At 40.3% G+C, this 19,506-nt stretch overlaps 1 protein-coding gene across 3 annotated transcripts in view; it reads left to right on the top strand.

Moving 5' to 3' along the window:
- The window catches only part of greb1l (GREB1 like retinoic acid receptor coactivator), a 57,713-nt gene extending 43,239 nt beyond the window's left edge, over positions 1-14,474 (top strand). For 2 of the 3 annotated variants that reach the window (XM_061732404.1, XM_061732403.1), the window contains exons 18-35: positions 82-262; positions 822-1,011; positions 1,515-1,651; positions 1,776-2,118; positions 2,725-2,840; positions 3,076-3,308; positions 3,554-4,119; positions 4,472-4,577; positions 5,304-5,450; positions 5,557-5,696; positions 6,892-7,053; positions 7,205-7,409; positions 9,228-9,390; positions 10,691-10,918; positions 11,000-11,141; positions 11,249-11,449; positions 11,931-12,069; positions 12,211-14,474. In XM_061732404.1, coding sequence (XP_061588388.1) covers positions 82-262; positions 822-1,011; positions 1,515-1,651; positions 1,776-2,118; positions 2,725-2,840; positions 3,076-3,308; positions 3,554-4,119; positions 4,472-4,577; positions 5,304-5,450; positions 5,557-5,696; positions 6,892-7,053; positions 7,205-7,409; positions 9,228-9,390; positions 10,691-10,918; positions 11,000-11,141; positions 11,249-11,449; positions 11,931-12,069; positions 12,211-12,374 — 3,563 coding nt within the window. In that variant the 3' untranslated portion in view covers positions 12,375-14,474. The remainder of the gene's footprint in view (positions 1-81; positions 263-821; positions 1,012-1,514; positions 1,652-1,775; positions 2,119-2,724; positions 2,841-3,075; positions 3,309-3,553; positions 4,120-4,471; positions 4,578-5,303; positions 5,451-5,556; positions 5,697-6,891; positions 7,054-7,204; positions 7,410-9,227; positions 9,391-10,690; positions 10,919-10,999; positions 11,142-11,248; positions 11,450-11,930; positions 12,070-12,210) is intronic. The other variant, XM_061732405.1, reaches the window with a different exon arrangement.
- The last annotated feature ends 5,032 nt before the right edge of the window (positions 14,475-19,506 follow it).

Below are 19,506 nucleotides of genomic sequence, written 5' to 3'. Positions count from 1 at the left end.
TCTGTTCAGAGTTCAAGCGCTGTTGTTTAAATTAAATTACTATATTAGCTGAGTCTCGTCCTTGATGTGTTTTTACCTCAGGAGTGCTGGTGGACTTGGGGAATGAAGATGCCGCCACAGCGTACCAGAAATCAGAAAAATACGTGGTGCGTCTGGATTCTGACGTTCACGCCAAGATGGAGGTGTTCATGAAGAAAGTCAAGCAGAACCCCTACACTCTGTTTGTCCTCATTCATGACAACGCACACGTTGACCTCACTAGGTGAGGATGACTTTAAAAACACAGGAAGTCTGTAATAAAACACAATCAAAACTGATATTGTTTTTGATGTGCTCACAATTTAATATGCTGTTAAAGGAAGAGTAGTGGTTTGCACATGCGGCCTTGTCCTTATACACTGATAAAAGGGTAGAACAGAAAGTCAAAACAAATACACAACCTTGAGGTTTGGTGAAATGTATTCACAAAAAAGAAGTTCCTGATGTGTTCTTTTTTATTAATAGACGTATTTGTTTCTAAGCTGTATTTGATTTTGTGGTGACGCAGTTGCAGGAGTTTACAGTAATTAGTTTGTTTTGAAAATAGTTTTCACTGCCAGAAACATTATACAGATCACTTCCTGTTTTCCACGGCATCTGGTTTTGCGAATGACCTCCCACACACTGGGCAATTAGTAACCAGTAAACACAAACGTTTTGTTCAGGGATCATGGTCCTAATTCAAAAACAAGTTAAACTTTATAACAGCCATGGTAGGAAAAGTATAGATGCTAAATGCACCCATGACTCCTTTCAAACACTTTGCTCCGCTTTGTTTTCAGTGCATTGTCGGGCTCTGTGTGCCACGGGGAGCTGCAGGGTCTGGCTGACCGTGTGGTGAACTGCCAGGAAGTCCTAGAAGCCATGAATCTCTTGGTCCTGCAGGTTAGCTGCTTTCCTTACACCCTGCAGACCCACCAGTCCCGCATCAGCATCGCAAATGAAATTCACTGGCCGTCCAATGAACGTCAGGTGAGTTTTTTTTGTTCTTTTTTTCTTACCACCTCACTCCAAAAAGCCTCAGTTGTTCCGAATTTATGAAACAAAATTTATGAAGCCTACATTCTAGTGTTTGTTTAAAAATAAATACTTTTATTTTGGATGGTAATCAACATTTAAAAAAATCTACTCGACTAAATAAAATATAGAAAAAAAATATCCCTTTTTTCTGCAATCCACTCTTAGAAATGCAGCACAGCTGCTCCACCTGCTGGCCACAGAGGTGCAACACACAAGCTCAATGCAGTTAGTGATAAAAACAATCTCTAGTGGAAGAGTTGAATCACAAACCACCAAGGCTTGAAGCAATCTTATTTTAGTACATCCTTCAGTTTAAGACCAACCTCCATAAAAAATGTTACGTGTTTTAACACACAGGATTTGCTGCCAGGACAGAGACTGTGCAAATTGTAAAAACAGTTAAAGGTTTTAATTAGTTAAGAATGAATGGTGTTGATGTGAATATTCCCTCCCAGCAGAGGGAGCAGTCTCCTAATGAGCTGGGGTACTTTGGACTGAGGGACTACAGCAGCTCCCTGCAGTGGGGCGTGGCCAGTCCTATCCTGCGCTGTGACGATGCCTTCGAGAAGATGGTCCACACTCTTCTGGAAAGGTTTGTCAAAGCTAAAAAAAATCCCTTTAGCTTTCAAAAACAACATAACCCTGCTAAAGGCATCCTTGTGATATTGAGAAACATAATTATCAGTCAAACTAACAAACTCTGACATGATTCCCAGACATCCACACCTACACAGCATGGTGATCCGCAGCTACCTGCTGATTCAGCAGTACACCGAGGCCATGATGGCTTTGACCTCCTCCCCTTCACTGAGGGACCACATAACCCCAGAGACCCTGGCCATGGTGGAGGACCTGATCAACACTCCAAGCAGAGAGGGCGCTCAGGGCCGCGGCCACATGTTGCTGGTCCGCGTCCCCTCCCTGCAGCTGGCCATGTTGGCCCGAGAGAGACTGGAGGACGTGAGGGACAAACTGGGGCTCCAACTGTGCTTCGCAGTGCTGCTGGGCAGTCCTGCATCTGAAATCAACCTGCCCAGATACTTTGCCAACCGCCTCAGGGTGAGAATAACACCATTTCAGATTTTACATGAGGACTATTTTGTGTTCATTCTGCTTTCTCCCAAACATTTCAAATGTTATTGTAGATACTCCAGCTTCCTTTCGCAGTCTAAAAACACATAAATCTGTGATTTTACATTGGCTACAGTCATGAGTGTGAGCACACATGGTTTACATCCAAGTGGCGCTATGATGGACTGGACCAGTCCAGGATGAGCCCCACGTTTCACGCTTCATTTAGTTTTTTCACAATTTGATAAGACAAAACCAGCTTTTTAATATCTCTATGTTATCAGTATCAGTCCAGCATGTGCTGTCGAATGTCAAGTCCATCCATCCGTCCGTCCGTCCGTCCGTCCGTCCGTCCGTCCGTCCGTCCGTCCGTCCGTCCGTCCGTCCGTCCGTCCGTCCGTCCGTCCATCCATCCATCCATCCATCCATCCATCCATCCATCCATCCATCCCTCCCTCTCCCGGATGACCGAGGTTCTCAGCCTCTATAAAGCCTGGACACCCTGCAGTCACCCTGAAAGTCAAGTCTTACGTGAAAACTGTCTAACTCAAGTGTAAACAATATGCAATAACGTTGTATCGTGTCACTCTGCAGGCATGGCGGGGCTGCGAGAATGAAGACTGGGTACCGCACACATACGAGGATCTGGAAGGGCTCCCATGCATCATCATCCTCACAGGGAAAGATCCTCTTGGAGAGACTTTTCCCAGGTAAAACCAACACTTCAAACATGTAGCTTCAAAAAGTCTCCACCACCACTAAATTTGTGACGATGGATTTTTGCATGTTTTTAGCATGGTTTTACATCTTGATTTGTGTAACTATTATATCAGAATTTCTCAAAATCAGACGTTATCTTTTATTTGACAAAAGAAAATAGAATAGAATAAGATATGTCAGAATGAATGTCGGCAACAGATCTCAGCAACAATCACTGTCTTCCAGGTCTCTGAAATACAGCGACCTGCGTCTGATAGACTCCAGCTACTTGACTCGTACGGCCCTGGAGCAAGAGGTGGGTCTGGCCTGCACCTATGTGTCTACGAGCGTGGTCCAGGAGCCCAAGACGGCCATGACGCCTCGAGAATCTGATGTAGAGAAGACCTCCACTGGTTTGAATGATGGAGATGAGCTTGAGAGACCACAGAGCAATGGCAGTGCTGCAACCAGAACGTCTGGTGAGCGTCTTTCAAATACTCAACTGTTCAATCATAGATGTAGATATACTGCACAGAGTCATTGCATTGCCCTTTAACCAAAAAGAGGATGATTTAACAGAAATGTGGGTTTAATTTAGAGGGAAATAAGCAGCATAGGTGGCTCAAATGTAGTTATGTTAAGGAAGTTGTGCCAGGATTTAATAGTGATGTATAAATGTTAAAGCATGATCCGTTACAACTTATATTTCTCTTCCATCTCTCAGGTTCTCTGGCTGAAAATGGCGTGAGCTCATCTGACATTGTCGACTCTTCTCAGAAGCCCTCCACCTCCACCTCACTCCCCGAAGGTGTCGTCACCTCAGACATAGGCACATTAACACAAGGATTCAAGCAGGAGTGCGACTCTCTGGGAAGCCAGCTTTCCTCCAACCCTTCCAAGACCTCCAACGCCCCTCCGTCCCTTTACTCCAGCTCTTCATCCTCCTCCCCCTGTACATCCTCCTCTTCCGCCCAGAGGCCGAGCCAGTCCTCACACTGCGGTCGAGCATCCAAATCCTCCAGGGTGTTACCACGGACCGTCATTTTGTCACGAGCGGCATACAACCTGCTGGCCGGGGAACCGGGGAGTCAACTGAGCTCCTTCTCACTGCTGCCTCATGCAGACGTGGCCTGGAGCAGCCCGCTGAGGCCCGTCATCACCCACAACCATCAGGGGGCCGAGCAGAGCGTGTACTACCGCCAGTGGACCGCTGCCAGGCAACATCATGCTGATTACGAAGCGTCACGTCTGCCACATCCACGACGACTCCTGCTCTGTGGACCCCCCCAGGTAACTCAGTTCAATTCAAATCAATAAAACTTGTTTATCCAAGAAGAGAAATGACACTGTTGCAGTAAGAAGTTTCTCCTCAATTGCATCAGATTCTGTATTTCACATGTATGTAAATATGTTTTTGCAAAGTAAGGGAATAAAAGACGTTAAATATAGATTTTAATTAATGAACTAGAATGAATATCTAATTAGTAAACCTGTTTGATTGCATTCACTTTGTTAATAAAGAAAATGTTAGAATATTTTCCACAGTTTTGGTTCATTTAAAACACTGGAAATAAAATCAAGGTGCATGTTTGCAGGAATGCCACAAAGTCACCTCAAGAATATTTGTTTGTCCTTTCTGCAGGTGGGAAAAACTGGCGCCTACCTGCAGTTTCTCCGTATCCTGTTTCGTATGCTCATCAGACTCTTGGAGGTGGATGTGTATGATGAGGAAGCGGATGAGGAGGAAGGTGAGGCTTATTGGGATTTTCTGATTGGTGCAAACATTTTCCTGTGAGTAAAATGTAAATAAAAACAGAGATAATTTACACCATAAATGTTATAAAAACTGCACAAAGACAACTTAATTCATTTTTAAAGTATATCAATGCCATTGTTATTGTAAAATAAATGGCAAACTGATGCCAGAAGAAATTTTCAAAATCTGGGAGAAAAATCTGGTGCACAAGACTTTAGAAGATGTGCAGTGCTAACTGTTGATCAATAAACAGTTAGCACTAACTAATAAAGATAGTGAGAGACAATCAAGAGGTTTCAAAAACCATGTTTCATTGACAGCTTGCATCCTAGAAATGCAAATTAAAACACTGATCATGTCACGGGGGAAATAAAATAAAGTAAAGTGAAACACAATGGAAAATGTATCTTTAGTCTGATAAATCACACATAGAGCATAGACGTTGTAGTTAAAAAAAAAGAGAAGAGGCTTCTGGGTTGATGTCAGAACTCAGCTGAAAAGCTGACATCAGTGACCTGTGGATATACGTTTTTATATGTATACCCTTTTATATGTATACACTTTTAAATGGAAGACTCTTAATCCTGTATCAACTGCATCAGTGGTCTGTTCAACAGAGGCAGAGAAATCTATATGGTGTTTCTATGAGACATATTCTCAAAAAATGGTCTAATGGTGGGTGAAGTTCTCTTACCGTTTACCTTCTTCAAATGTGCAGAAACTTCAGAGGGTATCACTCCAGCAAATATCCAGTGGCCTGATATTGAGGATGTTCGAAAATTACAGTTTGACCCCAACCCCCGAGATCCTAAGTTCAAACAGGCCAGTCCTGTTTACTCAGACAAGATGCCCAAGCGCTTAAAAGGTGAGAAAAATATGCAAATAGGCCACGGTGTCCTGTTAGAGTTAAACACTTTGATCTGCCATTGTAAATGCAACTTGAATGTTAATTTAAACACATTTACCTGCAGATTTCAAACAAGAAGGAGAGAACCAAACACAACCCAAACGAGTGATCAGATCGATGCGGCTCAGCAGGTTTGCAGCCCACAACGCTTTTCATCACTGCGAGCAGTGCCACAACTACTGTGAGGCAGGGCCAGCCACACAGGTGAGATAAAGATGCTTACGTTGGACTTCCTTGGCTCTTAGCTGCTGCTTTATTGCAGACAACAACACAAGCACATATCTTACCCCAGGGGTATTCAACTAGATAGGCCGGAAGCCACATCTGCAAAAAGACTGTATTGAGAGGGCCGCACTGCGTTCGCACACAAAGCGCACAGGCGGAAAATTTGGGAGTTTTCAAAATGTATTTTGCACTCAAAGATGAAGATTTATGTATATATAATACATTTGTGCACAGGAATGACCAGGAGAAGATATATGTCTAGTTTACATATGAATTATGTATTAATTGTCTCCAGATTTAGTCACTGTGAATGTTAAATATAATATTCAGATAAGGAAATATTATTTTAAATGCATGTTCATTTTGAAACCATGCATTGTGCAAACTTAATGAAGTTGATATTGACCTACTTTTAATAAAACACTCCATAATGACAAAGCACCACTTTCCACCAAGATTTCCTTATTTAAATATTATATTAAGCATTGAGCACAAGCATTTCAGTCCATAGTAGCCAGTTTGATGTTATAAATAAGCAACCAAAATATTAACCATAAGCTCCTTTATTTATGACACATCTGTGCATTATATCAGCAAAACAAAACAATCGCATGAAATTATAGGAGGCTTAGAAGTGAAATACAAAGTCCTCATTTAGAGATTCAAATGAAATTTCAGGCCAATCCTAGAAGTCTAATAATGTAAACAAGTCCTCTATACAACGGAGGTTAATAACAAATAATGTGGCAAACATTATCACTGTGCAACACTGGCAAAAAATCCGAAGTAGTAAAAAACATCTCTAGCAAGATTAACATGTACAAACACTGTCCAATGAATCATTAACCAACTGAAAACTTGTATTAATTAACAAAATGCGATATGTAAACCATGTTAGTTTCGCTTACTTCGTCACTTCTGGCCACCGGAAGTGACGCCGGACGGCGGCCGGAAGTGACATTAAATGCAACGATATATAAAACGATTTAATATATATTACCGTAAAAACATTAATAACTAAGTATGAAATATGCCCAGGGGCCACATAAAAACTCCTGGCGGGCCGCAAGTTGAATATCCCTGTCCTACCCCTTCAAAATACGTTCACAAAGATTAGCTAAAAGATTTTTTACTATTTGGAGTTGCATCAAATTGTTATCTCTGCACATTGCAGCTGTCGGAATGCACCTTCCACGCCTTCACCTTTTGCTCGTCCATGTTGGGAGAGGAGGTTCAGCTCCAGTTTTTCATTCCTAAAGCCAAGGAGCAGCACTTTGTTTTCAGTCAGCAGGGCAGCCACCTGGAGTGCTTGCGACTGCCTCTGATCTCCACCAAGGTTAGTTTACTCAGCACACATGGGTGCCAATGCGTTGGTGTATTTACTTATTTTCTTTGAGAATTAAAGTTGGGGCATCTTAAAGTTAACAATAGAGGCATCGATCAGACAGGAAAACTTTTAATCAAACTTTGTCTCTGTTTCTGTGCAGGGCCCCGATATTCTCAAGAGTCCTATCTTCATCCCAACAACGGGGCGCCAGGAGCACGGCCTGCTCAACCTGTTCCATGCCATGGAAGGCGCCAGTCACCTTCACATTCTCGTAGTCAAACAGTTTGAGATGCCTCACTACAGGAAGTACTGGCCCAACCACATCCTGCTCGTCCTGCCTGCGATGTTCAACAACGCTGGAGTCGGTAAGAAGCGCACTGGTGTACCAGAACTCAACATAACTGTATTTTGCAAACAAAATCCATATGGTACAGAGCCCAAACAAACAAACACACCTGAACAATTTTGTTGGTACTCTTCCAAGAAAAAAACAACAAAAAAACCTAAATAGTCACTGGAAAAAAAACCTGAACCTGACAAAAATAATAATATATGATAAATTACTGAAAATTGAGTCATGAAATTGCATTTGCGTTTGAATCATTTAAATAAACAAATTCATGAAATGTGCGTGGACAAATTAGTTGGTACCCCTAGAAAAGACTGATAATTTGACTGTAGAGACATGCTAAACTGAAGCGTGTCCTGTAATTATCATCACAAGGGTCGTTAATCTCGCAGTAAGTCAATTTAACTATTTAAAGGGTGAAAAAACGTAATTCTGCTGTTTGGTATCATGGTGTGCACAAGACTGAACATGGACCAGAGAACGCAAAGGAGAGTGTTGTTTGGGGAGATCAGAAAGAAAATTCCAGACAAGTAAGTTGGAGGTTAAGAGCATCTGCAAGCAGCTTGACATTCCTGTGACTACAGCAAATTTCATTCAGAAGTTTAGGGTCCACGGGAATGTAGCCAACCTCTCTGGAATTAACCGCAAGAGGAAAACTGATGAAAGATTAAAGAGATGGGCAAAGTGCCTGGAACAACTTCCAAAGAGATTCAAGCTGAACTCCAAGGTCAAGGTTCGTCAGCATCAGATCACATCATCCATCAGTGGTTGGGATGAAGTGGATTTAATGGAAGACAACCGAGGATGACTCCACAGTTGAGAGCAAATGGTGAAAAATCGAGACTGAAATTAGTCAAAATGTATTTTCTTTGGATAGATGAAGCAAAACTGGATCTTACTGGGAAGTCACATCTGTTCTATGTTCACGGACACAAAAATGAAGCACGAAGAGAAAAGAAAACTGCACCGACTGTGAAACACGTAGGAGGCTCGGTGATGTTCTGGGGTTGCTTTGCTGAATCTGTGCAGAGTACATTGAAATCTCAAGATTATGAAGGCATCCCCCCCCAGTGCATTCAGTGAATTCATATTACTTTTGCCACTTTACATTTATTCCATTGACTATTATGGATTTTTTTTCTTAAATGGAAAAGTATCAACAAAAATGTTAACGTCTGTATTGTCTGGGTTTTCCTTTTCTCAAGATTCGGAAAGGATGTTTTTTTTATACATAATTTTTCTTTGTTAGATTGTTTATTCATGTTCTCTGTTTTGTGCTTATCCATTTACTTATCTGCACAGTTGATCAGTCTGCTAATGGTTGTAGTTAATAAGCTACAAGGGTCATGAGTTGTTACAGTCTCTTTATGCCGCTTGCTTGTAGTGGGGAAAAGGTTAAACACTTTTAGCCAATGTGAAAGATTAGTGGTGTTTGAAAAAATCCACCGTCCAGTCAGGTGATTTGTGAGGGAGCCAATTAGGTGTAAAGACTGGGGGAAAAAAATGAAAAACTACCTAAACTATGCTGCTTTTAGAAAGATGACAACACTGTTACCTTGACCCTTGATTATAGTGTCCCATTCTGCCAACAAGTCTGCCCTGGGTAGACTATAGACTGTTCAGCAACTTATGTGCAGCACCATACACACTCTTATTCTGAACTTATAATAGCTCCCTTGTTCATTTGCAATGTACATGCATACTTGGCAAATGATTCAGTGATGTGTACCACTTATTAGTTCCTCCAGCAAACTGTTGTGCTTCAAGGACATTGCAGGTGTCATTTTTAAGGGTTTGAATGAAAAATGGATTCATTCACTTATGTCTCTTCAAGGTGCTGCTCGCTTCATGATCAAAGAGCTGTCATACCACAACCTGGAGCTGGAGAGAAACCGGCTGGAGGAGCAAGGTGTCAAGAGACAAGATGTATGGCCTTTCATCGTCATGATGGACGACTCCTGTGTACAGTGGAGCACCTACCAGTCAGCAGATGGAAGGTAGTTGGCAAACAAGTTAAGAAGCTGCTTGAAATGTAAATAAAAACAAAATGCAGGGATTATCTAAAGCCGATTTTAGCACCAATATCATTTCATTTTAGACGCTGTTTGGGGCCTCCTTTGTTGTTTTTTTTTTATTTGAATGTGGTTTGGCATGTCTTGTTGAAATGAGTAAGTGTTTCCTTGGAAAAGACCGGATGCTAGCACATGTCTTTTCAGCACAAGTATATATCATTCAGCACGAATTGTGGCTTCACAGATGCGAAAATAACTGATGCCATGTGCACTAGGGCCCCCTCACATCACTGATGCTCTATTTGAACAGTAAAAAGCTGGATGAGCCATATCTTCTTAAGCCCGGAAGACACAAATATCATGATATTCTAAAAGAATTATGATGCGATTCATTATCGAAGGAGCATTGTGACTAGTGATGCACCGAAATGAAAATTTGTGGCCGAAACCGAAACCGAAAATAATAATAAACACTTTGCCGAATACCGAACAATACCGAACATGGTTCTTCGCAGTTTTTCATTTATTTTGCCAATTTTTTCACCATTGCATAAATCAAATACATTTGATTTAGGCATGCTTTTAAAAGAAAAAAATCTTTTACAAAATTACAAGGTAGAAAATATTTATTGAACATAAAAAACATTTTTTAATTTCCCAGCATTATGTTGTTTTGGTTCCACCTCCTGGTGAATGTTAGGTAAAATTCTTGTGTGGTTACTTTTTGGCTGGCCAATGATTTATGTTTGTGGTGCGCAACAGTTACGGAGCGGCCAGTCTATTTCCTTATATTACAACGCCGTTATTAATTGTTCGTTTTTTTTCACACTTATTCCACCGAACACCGAAAGTGTTTTTTTTCCATTTTTGGACGAATAATTTCGGTTACCGAACAATCGGTGCATCACTAATTGTGACCCAGATGGCAGCACTAGTACTAGTACTGAGTACTAGTGTTAGTACTGTGAGGATGCTTAGTTGAGTCTGGGGTAACTCTTATGATGGACAGGCAGCTGATCTGGGTGAAAGGTGGTTCAACATGAACCCTGGCTGGATAAAAGATTTACAGCAAATGTTGAATTAACTATTTGACTGCACCATCTTTTGGAGTTTTGAGTCTTTTTCTTCTTTACTTCTGTGTCTGTGTATCAGTGTCACTGTTGCCTTCATACTACTTGAAAAAATGTCTTCTATTTTTTTTTTTATTGGAACTATGGTTGAAAATTGTAATGCAATACATTTTATGGCCTCTTATAAGTCTTCTGTAAATATACATTTTTTTTAGTGACACATCTGATGGAAGTTCAACCTTCGCCAACGTGTCGCTGAAGACGGTGCTTCAGCACATGGAGAGCACACCAAAGATCTCACTGTACGCCATGTGTGGCATTCGCAAGTGGAGCAGTAGCCTGGTTCGCAAGTCGTCTAGTAACCCCTTCAGCCGATGTCACCTTCATGACTTTGTCATGCTCAATGTGGACCTGACACAGAATGTGCAGTATGACCTCAATCGGTAAGTTTGCCGAAGACCTAAGCTAAGTGAGCTAAGTGATGTGTGCAGTATCTTTATATTTGACGTTGTTGTCTTGTGCAGGTATGACTGCGAGGAGGTGGACTTCAATCTGAGGATTAATAGCAGTGGGCTGCTGCTGTGCCGCTTCAACAACTTCTACCTGATGAAGAAACACATTCCAGTCGGGGGAAATAAAGACTTCATAGTCAAACCTAAACTCATGGTAGATTTCTTGTTCACATAGAAAAAGTCTGAAGACTGTAAAATAGTATTAAGAAGATTTGTCCTTCAAATATTATCTAAAATTCAACTGCTGGCTTGTCTCTCCAGGAAATAGAAAACCCAGCTCCGTTCAGCCCATCACAGTACGTCTGCGCCCCAGACAGCGAGCAGACCCTCTTAGATGCCCCGGCCCAGTTCCTGCTGGAAAGGTTCCTGCAGAGCTGCAGCCACAGATTGTTTCCGAAGGCCGTTCAGAACAGAAACAACCCAGTTCTGTCCATTGACAGCTACCTCAACCTCAGCCCGGAGGTAAAACATCCCAGGGGTTTTCTCTCCCTTTACCTAAACCTACATGATGGCTGAATTACAATACTACTGTGAACTGTATAGATGTGTGGAATTTCGTACCCCTGAAAAAATGTCTTAACCCACTTAGAAGCATGTTGCACTGTTTTGCCAGCTGTTCTGCAAAGAACACTTTGACCTGCTTGCATGCACGTGTGCTGACAATAAATGCTGATAATGCAAACGCTGTACTTGTGCATAGGTGATATCTGTCTCTGCAAAAAATTAACAAAACTTACACTTTCTGCATGCATACACAATTTTTCTTTGTATTTTTTTTTTTTTTTATGCATAAGGCACATACATTTGCTTGTCGGCAGGCACCTATAGCCCTCCAGTGGGGAAGGACTCATAAAGTTCTTCCAATCATTCCAAATCTACAATATAAGCACTTCAGTTTGGTTTTCTGAATGGCATTAATACATTGTCCCATCTTTTGTCACAGATTTCTGTGTGCTACATCAACTCTCGTCCACACTCCACCAACCTTAACCACCTGGGTCTGGTGTTCAGTGGCCTGCTGCTTTATCTCTGTGACTCCTTCGTCGTCTCTGGACTCCTCAAGAAGTTCAGCTTTCTCAAAGGTGAAGCACAAGTGTAGTGTTAATTTTGTTAAAGCTTTTGTTGCTGTTCGTCTATTTGAATTTGGCCCATTATACCAACTGGGCATCTTTGAGATCACAACAAAACTCAAACCCGGCTTTTGAACCTGACTGTGTCCACAGGTGCCACTCTCTGTGTGATCTGCCAGGACCGGAGCTCCCTGCGTCAGACCATCGTCCGGCTGGAGCTGGAGGACGAGTGGCAGTTCCGTCTGCGGGACGAGTTTCAGACAGCCAACTGCAGCGAGGATCGACCTCTCTACTTCTTGACTGGCCGCCACATTTGATCCAGTAACCGCCCCAAGTGTACTGTTCTACCGAACAGACGTAATCAGAAATAAAGGGAACAGTCCATCAACCACACCTCTCGCCAGGCCAGCGGATGTGGCCGTTGTTGCATATTTACTACCACAATGCACTATTCCTGTCGCCAAACAGGTTCCTTCAAATCTCACTTGCCACTAGACTTGTCTCCACTTTGGCTTGTTCGACTGAAGAAGACTGCTGGGGGAATTAAAGAAAATAGCACAGCGGAAATTTTAACTTTGTTTTGTTCTCGAAGTTTGAAAAAAAAGGATGCCCTACAATCGATAAAAGGACTATTTAAAGGTTGCGTGTGTCCATGAACTTTGCATCCGGTGTGTCCAGCCCTGGACATACAAGTTTATCTCAGGGTTTTGAACGTGGGAGGTCTAAGGGACGTGACTGAAAAGCATTTTTCCTCCTTGTTCAGTGTACATTCGGCATTAACTTACACTGGCACCAAAGACTCAGCTGCACCTTGCCTTTTCCATTTGCTTTCGTTAGGTTATTGCACCCGCTCTGCTCTGAAACTCCATAAATTATGTTGACTGGCAAAATATGTATAAAAAACTGAACTAGAATTGGTTTGTATTGAATTTCAGATACTACTCTTTTATCCGTGGGGTTTAAACATTAATAGACTATTTGATCTAGCACATTTAAACTTTTGTGCCTCTAAATATTTATGTGGCAAGGATAATCTTTCTGACAGAAGGCTGTCTGACTGTGGTTGTAGAGTCTGATTTATCAAGTCACAACTATGGAAATTTCAAGGCTGTGACTTTTCAAGAATGTATCACTTTAATGTTGTTTTATGGCTTAAATATAAAATTGATGATTTTAGTCCGTTATTTAAAACCCAGACTTAGACTCAGATATATTGTTTTTAAAAACCCATGTGTTAACATGCAATGCCAATCAGACAAAGCAACACAAACCCATGTGAAAGAAACATTGTGCATTACGCATTTACTGACCTAAATGCAGTCTGTAAATACAATTTGATAATAACCAAGCCCCTTCACTGCCAATGATCTCGAGATTGATTGTACTTTGACCATTTTCGCTGCCATTTTTAGTACTTTAAACTGGTTTCTCCAGGACAAAAAAAAAAAGTGTCAAAAGCAGCTTCCCAGGTCAGTTTATATACTTGAATGTGTCTTTTAAGGTGTTTACTCCACAGAACTGTCCAAAGAACATGCCTTAAATGATGTTTCACACAGGCACGAGTCACCCGTTTTTCAAACCGACGAGACTGAAGAGTTTAACTGCGAGGCAAAGAGATGTTTGTCCAAAGTAAAGCAAGATGATATAATTGGATTTTGGACTACTGTACTGTTTAAAGCTTTGTTTACATTATTAATATATTATAGCTCACCCCCTGAACCACTGAGGGTTACTGATGTTCTTCTTTTTTTTTAGTCTTGTGTAACTTTTGCCAGTATATTTTGGTTATGTCTTTCTGCATTTTATGTTGCGAAGGCACAAAGAATCTACCTAGATATATCTTTAAACATATGTCTGTATCGCTCTCTGTTCTTGTGTTGGATTTTTATTTTAAATGAAAATCAAGTCCACGAGAGATTTTTATTTATTTGACAAGTATTTCGGACGGATAATCATATTGAAGTGTGATATGTGATTGCATGCTAAAGGGGTGGGCACTTCCCCCTTCAAAACCAACCACGATGGCTTTGCACAGGAAGTAGAACGGTAGATTCACTGATCTACCAAGTGTCACCTAGGGGTAGGAAAAGTGAACTTGCACTATTCAAGTTACCAGCCTGAAAAATAGAAACAAAATAATTGTTCCCCCCCGAATTAGTCCAGAAATATGACTGGTGATCAAAACATTTTTGTCATTCTCCACCAGTCTGTAGAATGGGTGTTTCTTTTTGATAATTTAATACGTAATATGCAACTTGCTCTCACAATCCTCACTGAAACGTGTTTGATGTGTTTGTGCAGCCTGGTGGTAGCCTCTGTGCCTGGTTGATCTACCTCATGTTTACCATTGTGGTCGCCAGCTGTGAATAATATAACAGTAGAGCCCTGCTATTGATGTTGAAAATTTATGAATGTAATAAAAATGACTTCTAAATTCATCTGCTGTTTTTCTTTTTACACTGATTTCAACTGGAAATTATGATTGGGTAAGACACTGAACCACACACTAACCCCAATATGTTCACCCTTAAGCGGTTTGAGAAACAAGCACTGTATGTTGGATAAGATGAAGTGCTGCATGAGTTTGTTATGATTTTGTTACTTAAGAATAAGTATTTATAACCACAGATTGCGCATGGGGGGTATTTAATGACTGCGATCTGCAGCCTTACCACTAGAGATTGCTACATCCTACACATTTTAATTGATGACTTGAATAACATGATTTTGAGAATGATTTTAACAATACTTTTCAGCGTATTCATTGTTTTTTAGAGCACAGATCAAAATGTCAAACCTCTTAAAACTTGCAGCTTCTGTTGGCCACAGTTCCCAGGATTTTTTTTAACCAAAAGAAAGTGGTTAAGACAGCTTTTAAAAATGCTTAAAAGGCTTGATTTATGTGATGCTTTAGACTGTTAGTTATGAATCTATGCGTGGTTGTGTTGGAAAGATCCAAAGAGGATGGGAAACAGCTGTCGATGGAGTTTTAAATACAAACATAAACTGTAAAGTGTAGTAAATATAGTTCTGAACTGAGAATCTCCCAGTATATCCAAGTGTTTTATTATTTATGCTGGATACACACAAATGATTTTCACATTTTCCTTGTACAATTGCATCAGCACTTCTTAGATTTGTTGCAGTCCAATCATTTGTCATACCATGCCTCATGATGCCTTTCATCTTTCCACATGTGGTAGATTATCCACCTGTACGTCATGTTTCGTGACATTTAGTGCAAAATCACTGCATTTGGATATAGTCTCTTTTGCTTTATGGAAAAATGTACTTTTCTTTCACGTTTTGTTGGCCTGCTTCTATCTGTTATTCGGCATTGCTCACTACTTCCCAATTGGTGATTTCTGCCAGTAAAAAAAAAGTTTGTTTTAGAGTTGATCTTTCTTTTGAGTCCTATATTTAAGTGCATCGCTAAATTCATCACAATTCAAGCTTCTAATAGGTCTGTTTTTTTTTATAAGTGGACAATGACCCACAAGACAACTGGAGCCTTTGATTAACAAAGTTCTCACTCTCTTCAGCATCCATTCAATCTTTGATTTTGCTTCATTCTTTCATTTCCTTGCCCAATTCTTCGGCCCCCTGTGTCCCATTCATTGTCTCATCTCAACACTTCTATGAGCCTGCTTAACATCTAGAGCAGAAATGGCCTCTTAATGAATCCAGGGTCTCCTCTTGCAGCACTGCCAGGGCACAGGAGCATTATCGGTCCAGGGACAGTACTATTTCAGCTCCTGTGATGTAATATTGCAGCACACTTTCCATCCATCCACAAGCCTCTGTGATATGACACATGACTATTTCCAGCCAGCTGCTGTCAGGATAAGGTAAGAGTACTTGGTATGCAGATCCCTGAACATTACACCTACATGAAAACACTGAAATTGCGTGACTTCGCATAATGTAAATGACTTAATTCCCAATAAAGAGTTCCTCACAACCACAATAACCACGTGTCCCACTTTACCACATACTGTATTTGGCTTTTATGGGTGTTTTTTTCTCCTCTGTTTTGTCAGGTCATGGCATTAGTTGTAATTTTGATTTGCCTATGTTTTGACTTTTTCCTTGGTTTCAATCTGTTTATTGTGTTGTTAATGTTTTTTCTTTTATTTATTTACTTATTTCTTAGTTCAGTTAAATAGTAGGATAAGGGGTGAAGGTGGGAGGGGGGTGTTTAAAAGTATGAATAGCACCAGAGGTGGACAGAGTACTCAACCCCAGTACTTGAGTAAGAGTACAAATACTACTGGTCAAAATTTACTCCGTTACAAGTAAAAGTAGCTCAGTCGAAATATTACTCGAGTAAGAGTAGAAAAGTACTTGCTTTTAAAGGTACTTAAGTATCCAAAAGTAAATGCTTTTAAATTTACTTTAAGTAAAAGTAAGAGTAAGAGTAAATTTCTTATTTTCCACATCAGTAAATTACTATATTTTTTCTAAATTAATTGTTGCGGCTCTGTCTTGACTTGTTGCGGCTCTGTCTTGACAAACGCAGGCTACTTTGGCGGTATCGTTTTGAGGAGGCTTGATGTATTTCTGCTTTACGTACGTCCCAGTGGAGAGCGTGCACTGTGATAGGTCTCCTCCTTTGACAAAAACAGCTTGTGTCCAATAGGATTTTAGGGAAGAAGAAAAAAGAGCAGACCTGAAAGTAACGAGTACTTTTCAGCCTTCCTAGAAATTTACTCGAGTAAAAGTAAAAATATTTGTCTTGGAAATGTATTCAAGTAAGAGTAATAAGTACCAAAGAAATCTAATACTCAAGTAAAGTACAAATCCTCTGGATATGTACTTAAGTACAGTACTCAAGTAAATTTACTCCGTTACTGTCCACCACTGAATAGCACACAATTATGTTTTTTCTTATACTGTCTGGAAAATCCTTGTTGCTAAAAATTGGAAAATAAAATTGAAAAAGACCAGAAGATCAGCCAGATCCCGCTAATCATTAGCCTGTGATAAACTGATCATGAGCAGGTGTGCATACCGAAAAGCCAATCTTTTGGCAGGAGCATCCTGATGCGTATAAACACAATGCCAAGAAGGAAAGACATAAGCCATGGTCTTAGAGAAGCATTACCCGCTTTACATTTTGAGTTCAACATACAGTGAGAAAAACTATATTCCCAAATGGAAAGTAGAAAATTTACTCCACAGATATATGAGCAGTGCTTAGTGAAATACATAAAACAACAACAGCAAGTATATTAACCATTTATAGGGTAGTCAATAAAATACTTGAAACTCAAAATTTACACTCTAGATTTACAGAGAATATTAAAGGCCCCTATATTAACTGTAACTTTTTTTTGTAACAACCATAGACTGTAGTTCTACTGAAGTGACCAAATATGGTCACTCGCCCTGTAAAGGGTTAAATGTTAGTCTGTGACAGCACAATTAGAAGACAGAAGAAGTATAATTTGTTTAGAAAGGTTTGCCAGGAGAAAGCCTCTTCTGTCTAAATGAACATGAAAGGGCTTTTGCAACGCTTCATCTGAGCAAACCACAAGGCTTGTGAAACAAAGTACTATGGACAGATGAAACCAAAGTGGATTTGTTTGGACTAACTTACCAGCACCATATTTAGCGAAAACCAAACACAACATTTCAGCAAAAACACTTCATACACCCTGTCAAACAACAATGGTGGAGAGGTGATGATTTGGGATTGTTTTGCAGTCACAGGACCTGGACACCATGCAGTCATTGAGTGGACCATGAATTCATTTGTGTACCAGAGTATTCTAGAGGCAAATGAGGCCATCTGTCCGACAGCTAAAGCTTGGATGAAACTGGGTCATGCAACAGGACAATGATCCCAAAACACGGCAGAAAATCTACGTCAAAATGGTAAAAAAATCAAAAGATTCTCCCCAGTGACATGAGAGACAGATAAAATACTTTAGGAAACAACTGCTTCAAGTTAATGCTACTAAAAATGGATTTACGAGTTATTGACTCATGAGGGAACTTAGTCTTGCCCGCATTATTATTTCTTTTTGGCTTCATTTTTGTAAAATAAATAATATGGTGAAAAACGTTACGTGCTGTTGTCAACTGCAATCATGATTGTCTCATGTTTTACACATATATGAAAAAAAGTTGTAATAAAAGCCAGTGTACTGACTGTTACACATGACCGTATACAAGCATCTGTAGCTTCTCTCAGTCATGATGAATTTTAACTTTCATCGTCTTGGACTGACGTTTCCATTGAGCTTTTACAGCACATTTGAGCTTATGCTGTTGTAGTTCAGTCTGAGTGGTCAGCCAATGATGAACACATTGCTACACTACCCTCTCTAACTTTTTATGTTTTAAACTACAGTGGAAAGATAATCTACCTCTACCAAAAAAACCTGCTTGAAGTTATTGAAGCTAAAGAAAATAAAACCATGGATTAACTAAAAGGGTCCAGTTGTCTTGCCCAATCCATCCTCCGTGTCTTATTCGAGTGTCCTTATCTCATCAGCTCCCCGTGTCCACATATTTGCTGACATTTCCTTCCCACCCTGCTGCTCTGTCGTTGTTCCACTGGACGTCTAGTGCAGGGGTATTCAATTAAAATTCAATGAGGTCCAGTTAGTAAAATTTCCTTCCAGCAAAGGTCCGAACCTCATAATGTCTAAATTGTGTCCTATAACCTACCCCTATGTCCATCAAATAAAATCAACAACGTACATATTCATATTGTTTCAACAATATTTATTCTCAATTTTCAAAGTGGGACTTTAACATACACATGGAACTTGTATGGCACTTGAATAGTAAACAAACAGCTGCCTTTACCATAAATAAAAGTATTCCCAGCCTAATGAACTTAAGGCCTACATTTCAAGTAAAAGAAAACAACACAAGACTATTCAAAATAAAATAAATAAAAAAGTGCCTCTTTAGAAAAAGTGCCAACAGAGCCCCTCTTTATTTTTTTCTTTTACATTTCTTCTACTTCCTTCCTGAATGAGAGAAATGGGCATGTGACTGCCCCTGCCAGTATTTACTGTCTTAGATCTATCCCCCTCTTTCCAAGCATATTCTTTATTGCTGCATATATGTCCTCTCCTCTTGTATGTCACAAGTGGTGTTACACCCAGCAGGTCCTCACAGAGCTCTTGCTTATCTTTGTGAAAAAATCTCACATACACCAAAAGCTGGGCATTATCAGTGACATCTGTAGATTCATCAATGGCTAAGGATATGCATGCTGCACTCTGAATAGCTGCATCAAGCTGTGCCATTACATCATCTGCTAATATTTCTGATTTTCTGGTTGCTGTTGAAGCTGACATTGGAATTTGCCTGATTTTTTCACACAACTCGTCTTTTTGTTTTCCTTCAAGTAACGTCTCAGCAACGGCGTTTAAGCACTCCTTCACAACTGTCCCATCACTAAATGTTTTCTTATGTTGCCCCAAAATCCAT

This window comes from Cololabis saira, chromosome 10 (assembly GCF_033807715.1).
Source record: "Cololabis saira isolate AMF1-May2022 chromosome 10, fColSai1.1, whole genome shotgun sequence".
In the NCBI taxonomy this organism is placed as follows: Eukaryota; Metazoa; Chordata; class Actinopteri; order Beloniformes; family Belonidae; genus Cololabis; species Cololabis saira.
The sequence above is the reverse complement of the archived record's forward strand: the minus strand, read 5'-3'. Positions and strand labels throughout refer to the sequence as shown.